The sequence below is a fragment of the Malaclemys terrapin genome, chromosome 11 (genome assembly GCF_027887155.1).
Source record: "Malaclemys terrapin pileata isolate rMalTer1 chromosome 11, rMalTer1.hap1, whole genome shotgun sequence".
Lineage (NCBI taxonomy): Eukaryota > Metazoa > Chordata > Testudines > Emydidae > Malaclemys > Malaclemys terrapin.
Window position 1 is genome coordinate 60223531 of NC_071515.1, and position 8440 is coordinate 60231970.

General features: G+C 43.1%; 1 protein-coding gene across 1 annotated transcript; it reads left to right on the forward strand.

The window, feature by feature from the left end:
- Positions 1-1918: 1918 nt before the first annotated feature.
- Positions 1919-7827, forward strand: LOC128845032 (transcription factor 15-like). The gene is made up of 2 exons (XM_054043215.1): positions 1919-2770; positions 3739-7827. The coding sequence occupies exons 1-2, from the start codon at positions 2339-2341 to the stop codon at positions 3769-3771; spliced, it is 465 nt and encodes a 154-aa protein (XP_053899190.1). The 5' UTR covers positions 1919-2338; the 3' UTR covers positions 3772-7827.
- Positions 7828-8440: the final 613 nt, after the last annotated feature.

Genomic DNA, 8440 nt, shown 5'->3' on the forward strand with positions numbered 1-8440 from the left:
AGTGGCACCAAGACCACTTAGAGAGAGACATTAATGAGTCTGCTCTACAGCGTTAGTTAACAGCCAGTTGGCTTTTAGCTCATGCAGTAAAGGTTCATGCACTAAGTTCCAGAGGTCCCAGATTTGAGCCCACCCACTGAAAAATCGGGGTCTGTCAGTGTTACAAGTGGGGGCTCATCCAGGATTTCAACTGGGAAGTCTCTGAAGCTCGGGATGCTTCCTCAGCTAGGGGAAGTATGTAACCCACACACCTTCTGAGTTAATGTGGGGGTTCTCAAACTGGGGGTCAGGATCCCTCCGGGGATCATGAGGTTATTACCTGGGGGGGTCATGATCTGACAGCCTTCACCTCCAAACCCCGCTTTGCATCCAGCATTTATAATATTGTTAAATATATTTTTAAGTGTTTTTTATTAATATGGGGGGAGGGCGCACTCAGAGGCTTGCTATGTGAAACGGGTAACCAGTACAAAAGTTTGAGAACCACTGGATTAATGAGTCTGCTCTACTGCCTTAGCTAAGGGTCATATGGCTTTTGGCTCATGTATTTAACTTTAGAGGTCCCAGGCTCGATCCCACCCGCCGACAACCAGGGTCTTTTGGTGTTATAAGTGGCTGTAGAGCAGACACATTAATCTCCCTCTCTCTAAGTGGTCTCGGTGCCACTAGATGGGACAGAACACCACACCCAAGAGGTGCGTGGGTTACACATGCAACAGATGAGACCCACTGACAAACAGAGGCACCACTGCAGCATTTTTTACACAAAAGGAACTTTCTGCAGAAAATATACTATTTTAAGCATTCTGTAAGCTGCTCACATGAACACATTTGTTGCCTAGCACCTATGCCCAAAGGGAAGGTACAACCAACTTTTAAGCAGGCACCGTGCCATTCTAACAGATGGACTTGAGTGCTGACAGTCAAGAGACCACATATATGCATTAACTGTATTTGTGGAGGACATGACTCCCAGCCAAGAGTGGCAAAGCAGCTGTCCATTCTGAGTGTATGCACCTATGATTAAAAGGATGTGACTGCTAATCCAACTCTGAATATTAATCCATCTTTCCAATTCAAACAACAACAACAAAAATAAACTCGTGGCTACATAAAACAGTCATGTAGCACTACTTAATCAGGTAGAGATGACTCAGTTGGGAAAACCTGTACCATGAGTTTGACTGCAGAGGGGCTGTCAAACTTTTATGGAGAGAAGAGGCATAATAAACTAGTGAATATGATGACCTTTAATAAGTAAATTGGTTGCTGTAGCTCTGCATTTTAAATTGAATCGGGATTTGGATTTATATGTACGTCTAGTACAGTGGTTTTCAACCTGCAGTCCACAGAACCCTCGTGGGTCCGCAGACTATGTCTAAGATTTCCAAAGGGGGCCGCACCTCCATTGAAATATTTTTTAGGGATCCACAAATGAAAAAAAGGTTGAAAACCACTGGTCTAGTATTTGGTGGGAAAGCTGATGAAAGAACTAGCGCTGGAGTGCCTGTTAGTCCATTTGAAACCAACAGTTATTTTGAAAATATACTTGAGCAAAGCATGTTCTTTATTTTTCAGAGGGATTACTCCATATTACTATCCCACAATAAAACTAAACAACAACATATTTGCATAGTGTCTTGATCCTTCAATTGGATGGATGTGGACAGATATTACCTATGCTTATTATTGGCATCAGGCCTTGGAGAGGGTTATTGTTTGCAACTGCCCTGGAGCCCTTAGGTCCTAACTTTCCTGTTTCACTGGCTGTAGGGGAAGCAGCACCTGAAGAGGGAGAGAGGCGCTCATCCACGCAGCCTCCCCGCCGGGAAGGGTTCTGGAGGGGGCAGGTGTGAGGTCCTGCCAACGCGATGCAGATTTGGCCAGGCGAGTGAATCCCCCTCTCCCAGGTGTGCCCGGGCCCCGCTGTTCACCCCCCAGAGGAGAGCACATGCCAAGGGCCCAGGAAGACGAGGCTGCCCCTCCCGGGGGCGTTTCACTCCTTGCTGCCCCGAGCCAGCCTGGTGAAGGGCACCCGGGAGAGCGCCCCAGCGCCCGGCCTGCCCCGGGGGCCGCGCTCCCCCCAGGAATGCCCCGGGGGCGCCCTGCCCGAGCCGCGCGGAGCCGGGGGAACAGGTGCAAGGCTGCCGGGCAGGAGCACTGAGGCCGCAGCTCCACCTTCCTCGCCTTATTTACGGAGCGGCCACATGCCCGAGCTAAAAGCAGCAGCCATTCAAAGCACGGCCCCGCCGCTGGAGGGGACCCGGGGCCGCGGCGGCGGCCAGCCGGCAGCTGCCGCGCATAAAAGTCATGGGGCTGGGGGGCCGGCGGGAGCGCCATGAAGGCCGGCGGCGGTGCCGCCTCCGACCCGGAGAGCGGCGGCAGCAGCGAGAGCAGCTCGGACAAGTCCCTGCCCCCCGCCGGGGGCCCGGGCAAGCGCAAGCGGAAGAGCCCCCGGCTGAGCGGGCTGAGCAAGCAGCGGCAGGCGGCCAACGCCCGGGAGAGGGACCGGACCCACAGCGTGAACTCCGCCTTCAGCGCGCTCCGCACGCTCATCCCCACCGAGCCCGCCGACCGCAAGCTCTCCAAGATCGAGACGCTGCGCCTGGCCGCCAGCTACATCGCGCACCTGGCCAACGTGCTGCTCCTGCAGCAGGGCGAGGGGGCGGAGCAGCCTTGCCTGCAGTACCAGCCCCGCCTGCAGGGCGGCGGCCCCGCCGCGGCGCCCCGGCCCATCTGCACCTTCTGCCTCAGTAACCAGAGGAAGCTGGTAAGGCTGGCACGCAGCAGGGGCTGAGTGCTGCCCCCACAGTCACATGGGCGGACGGTAGAGTGGAGGCTCCCCCCTGCCTCCCAGGGGCTGGAGTTGGTTTGCATCCTGGCACTGCCCCAGTGAGGCCTGTTTTGGGGGCAAGGCGAGTCCCCTTCTCACCCACCCCACACACCTTTAAAACTAATCTCCCAGCCACAGCAACCACACTTCTGCTGCCCATGCGTGCCCACAGCCCATCCTCCTGTTGCCATCCCTGGGATAGCAGAGTAGACAGGGAGAGCTGATATTTGCTTAGCATCTACAGCCTGTCCAGTACTGTAAACAAACCCCCTGCAAAGACTGGCCCCTCAGTGAAAAGCTGACAGTCTCACCCATGTTCACAGGCAGAACATGCTGTATCCCTTTGGGTACAGCTTTGATGCTTGTGTTGATTTATTATAAACTCACTCTTGTAAGCATTGTTTAATATGAGTAGAAATCTACTGTAAGGAAAAATTGTGCTCTATGACCTGTAAATTCCAAGCTCCACAAAGTATATAAATCAAAGGGGGAAAAAAAGAGGCAAGAAAATCAGCTAAGTATGACAAACTATTTACCGTGGTCTACCATTTAGAGACTTGTGTGTCTTCACTTCACTCCCTAAGTACGGTAGCAGTTTCAGAAATACTGTTCTGCCCTGGCTATTTTCATTTAACTGCACTGTTGTATTTCTGGTATATTTCATAGTTGGTAACAAAATTTAAATAGAGTTAAAATATGATGTTCACTGTTTAATGGCTTACAACATAATTGCTAGAAAGGTAAGGGGTTAATTAAATGTTTAGTTTGACTGTGTGTGTGTGTGTGTGTGTGTGTGTGTGTGTTAAATTAGGTATAAAATTAATAGATGCCAAGTTAAGGGAGAAAGTGATTTTCCTTTTTCTGTGTTGATGTTTCTAATATATATTTTCTGTTCCCTCTTACAGAACAGAGAAGGGGAGAAACACTTGTCTATTTAAAGTTTAAGTGGACGTTGAATCAGATGAGAAGCTTGCACAAGTCTTGCACTGACTGTAGAACTGTTTTAGATAACTTCTCTTTATTCACAATGTTTACACTGAAATTATGCAACAGTAAAAACTACTTTTTAAACTATAAAAAACCCACTGCTATGCACTTTGTTTTACATTGTGACAGGTTGATTCAGGGTGTTTTGCCAATGAAACTGAACACTGTGGGGAGAGTTGCACCTGGTGTGGCTGCTATTTTAATGCAAGAAATGTTAACCTAAGCAGCCAAGCCCTGATCTTGATGGCTCCTCAATTTATGTCACATGATGAAACTTGAGCTTTGAAACCATACAGCGTCTCCTGTCACTAGAAGCTGTCCTAACATGCCATCCTCTGTGCCTTTAACCAATATTGGACTGTACAGTTGTACGCTCATTTCTGTGAGAGAAAGTGGCAGCTGACACATTGAGGGTCTTTGAAATTACACTGAGATTATTTTAAGGTGCCCACCCAAAAGCCAGGATACTCATAATTAAAAGTGACATGTGCCTAGGTGTAGGGTGAGCTGCAATACAACAGAATGCCTCTTAGAGACAGCCAAGATGGGAGGAGGTCACTATCTCGGTCAGTACCCAGGATAGCTGAGAAGTGCTGTGCAAGGGATTTTTTTTTTTCATAATACACAGTGTGTGCTGTGCCAGTCCTCTAAATAGTGTGGGATCTTTCTAAATTTGTTCTTGTTAAGCACAGAATAGGGAGGGTTGCCCCCGGGCTCTCTAAATTTATCAGCGAGGTTATTCCCACGATGTACCTTTACAATCACTGATGTCATTTATCACTGTTAGTTTATAAACTTGTAAACTTTATTTGAAATGGAGTTTAAAAAGCACAGCTCTGTCATGGTTCCCAATTTGGGCACAATGAGAACTGAAAAAGCAGCTAAAATATTAAATCTCCATATCCAGGTCAATTTACAGTGGATGGTTTAGAAAATGGTAAGTTTTACCTACTTTTTGAATTTGGATACAAGTTTTAGCTCCCGGTCTCTGTGGGACTTAAGCTTTAAAAGAATCAGACATAGCTAGTGAAGCACAGAATGACCCCAAGGAGTCAGGGCTAACAGTCCCTAAATAAGCTTCTCCTGCCCACCTAAACATTGTATGTACCTTAAAAATATCAGCTCTGTGTGTTATATACCTCCCCTAAAAGCAATAGAGGGAGTTGCTGCTTTTTGGGATAGCAGTAATGTATGCCATCCTGAGAGAGGCTTATGCTGCACAGAGTAATTGTCTTCCCACCACTACAGGTCACCACTTCTCATGGTTGGCCACACCCTCTTGTAGAACTCTGCTGTCATATCAAAGCCAATGTGGTGGGATAAGGAAAGGTAAGCTGTAGCAGTTGAGGTGTTTATTGTGTAGCTGACTTTCCTTCACCTCACTCCCCACCCAACACATACAGAGCATATTCTGCAGATTTTTCCAGTAAGACACACCAAAAAAAAAAAACGTATAGGAGACCCCATTAATTTGGTCTTGGAACTTTGAATTCCTGATGCTCCCCCCCCCCAAGCCATTTTGCAGTGCCACTTTAAGACACATTCTGTTATTTACAGAAGCTGTAGGAAATTTCTCCTCCAACAAAATACTGATTCCAATGGGACTAGTCATGTTCTTCAAGTTGCACACATGCTTCAGTGCTTTCCGGAGTGAGGTCTGAATTTCCTGCTTTTAGTATGCTGTTATCTTTACTGCATCCTTAGCACTCTTTCAGTGTAGTGATTCAAACCGCTGCCAGATTAACTTTTTTGTTTTGGTGTTGATCAGTGTTTTCTGACAAATGGGATTTATGCACATTTTTAGACTACATTTTTTATTTTTGAGTGCAGATTTCTGCAAATATGCCCGTCAACATTTTGCTTTGTTTTTAAAATGGTTTTGTAATGGCTTAAACTGGATGTGTAAGTTTTTAGAAGTTTTTATAGTTTTAAAAGCAGATATTTTAAATTGCACTGTAGATTATCTTGAAACATGACTAAACTATATCAAATGTTAGCTTCTTTAACAGGAATAAACAGATTCACTTATATAACAGTTGTATCTTCCATTAGGACACTGTAAGTGATAAAATGTTTAAAAAACTGCAATTTCAAATACTTTTTAGGTTTGTTTTATATTACAAATATTCTCTAATTGTGGAGATTCATAAAGAAGCTGAACAAAATAGTAATTTTGGACTTTCATAAACATCTTAACTAACGTTCATTTTTAATAGAATCTCTTGGCAAATGTAGCATATTTACATTTAGTATGATTGCATTTTTAAGTTTTTAAAGGCAATCAACATTGAAAGGTGTGGTCCACTATTTTTAATGTAGTGTTAACAAAGCTTATTACTTGAAGAAACTCATGAATAAGTGATTTGCACAGTGCTATAGTATTTTTTTTTTAAATGGGATCCCACATCCATGGTATTTATGTGCTATGTGTCAAACGTATACAGGATGGTTTTGCTCCTGCTTCCATTTAAGTCAATGACAAAATGGGAGCATTCTGCTTTTAAAAAAAAAAAAAGGGGGTGGGGGGGAGAAGAGGGACATACTGCACACTGAATATGACTTGATGTGGCATTAAATGCTGCAGTCCTTACTCATTAAAACTGTTCACTTCAAGAGGACTGGGCCCAGTGTTTCAATTATTAAATATTATTTGCATTGTTGTAACACATAGGTGCCAATCTGACCTGCAGTGCATTAGGCTCTGTGTTACATGCATATAAACATTACCTGCCCTCTAGAGCCTATGCTGGTAAGATTTCATAGACACAGGCCCCAATTCTGCGGACAGGTGTGAATAACTTTATGTATGTGAGTACCATTGAACTCAGTGGGGCAGATACTCAGCTGGTAAATTGTCATAGCTCCATTAAAGCTCTTTGACAATTTGTTAACTGAGGATCTTCCCCAGTGTCTCCACTCACATGTATTTATGCATGCAGAACTGAGTCGTTATTGATAAATGGGTGCTCCTATCAGCGTGAAAGATCTGGCTGGTGGACACGGTAATGACACTTCGTTTTCAATAGACGTGGATTAATTTAACACTCAGGAGTCACAACTGAGGAATGAAAAACTACATTTATTAGGATGCTCACCATTATGTGTTTTACTGTATTTACTCCATATGAACTTCTGTGTGCCTTATCAATTCTGTTTAAGTCAGTTACACATTGTTTGTAACATGCACGCACTTAGATGTCTAAAACTGAACTCATATTTAGGCACCTAAATAAAATGATTTTTCCCCCCCAAGAGGTGCTGAACACCCTCCACTCCCATTGAAAATATTGATTTTCTACGTATATATTTCAGAATATTGTTCATAATTATTATAAGTGTACCTGATTTAAACCCCTGTAACTCTTTTCCCTATGTAGACTTGGCTTCAAGTTTAGTTATATCTATTTTATCCAGAGGCTCATTGGTAAGACACAGAAGCTGGTCTCAATCAGATTTTATTAAGTGATCATTTTAAAAATTAAATCCCCATACTCCACATCATCATAGCCACTGAATCTGTTGCAAACGTATAAAAAAATGCCCACAAAAAGGACAAATCATAATATGATTTGACTAGGTTTATTAAACAAAGTATTTGAACATACTATTTGATTATTTATAAACTAATCGGAATGTATGTCTGAATGTTCTTTAAGGAGTTTTACTATATTTTAAAATAATTGTTCAAGCAGAAGTGTTTCCTTTCTAACGTCTACTTGAAAAAAAAATTTAGCTCCTGTATAAAATCTAAATTTGTTTGCAAAATGTGCTATTTTGCTAAAATAAACTATTTTTATAACTTGTATAAACAATAAAATGTTAGAGTTCTGGAGGTATGCATCTTTTATTTCTCTAGCAATCTCATTGTTGAAAATATACACTGAGTACTGTATGTTAAAAACAGATATTTCTTTGTACCTTCTAAAAGACTCTGTATGATAATCCTTGTATACTTATTGCAAATAGGGTTTTTTTTTTTTAAATTAAAATTCTGCATTAGGGCTGGTCGAGGATTTTCATTAATCAATGTTTCTCAGACTTGCCATGAGCCAATGGTGGTATGGTACAGTCTCCCTTTACTTCCAAATGCTTAAAGTCATATTAAAAGATTTAAAAAATAAATAAATATATTTTGCTAGTATTTTTTTCACATAAGCAATTGTTTTTGTTGCCACAGGGATGTTATGCAATCATGAATGGGAAGGTATATGCTTCATGTGACAGCAAATGAGATAGCACAAGAGAGATAAAGCATTCTCAGCCTAAGGGATCTGACCAGCTACGCAACAAACATCCAGAGGAGACCAGGCATATTTAGTCTTACTGTGTTTAGAAAATGCTGCAAAACCTATGGTGGACAGGGGATTCCAAAGGAGTGACATAACACTGACATCCTTTCTGCCCCCAAAACCCACCCAACCAAAAAGGAAAATAAATAAAATATTAAAAAACAAAAAAAACAAAAAACAACCCTACCCCCAACACAGTTTTACACTGAAAAGGGAGAAGTACAATAGCTTCCTTTAAGTCCACTAGGGACTTTGCTGTTGCTTTCATGTTGAAGATGCTCAGACCCTTAGGTCATGGGAAGCAGTATAAAACTGGAGTTTTTTATTTATA

Coding starts and splice junctions, on each gene's coding strand:
- LOC128845032 (XM_054043215.1), top strand. CDS start 2,339: ATGAAGGCCGGCGGCGGTGCCGCCTCCGACCCGGAGAGCGGCGGCAGC. Junction 2,771..3,738: donor TCAGTAACCAGAGGAAGCTG/GTAAGGCTGGCA, acceptor TCCCTCTTACAG/AACAGAGAAGGGGAGAAACA.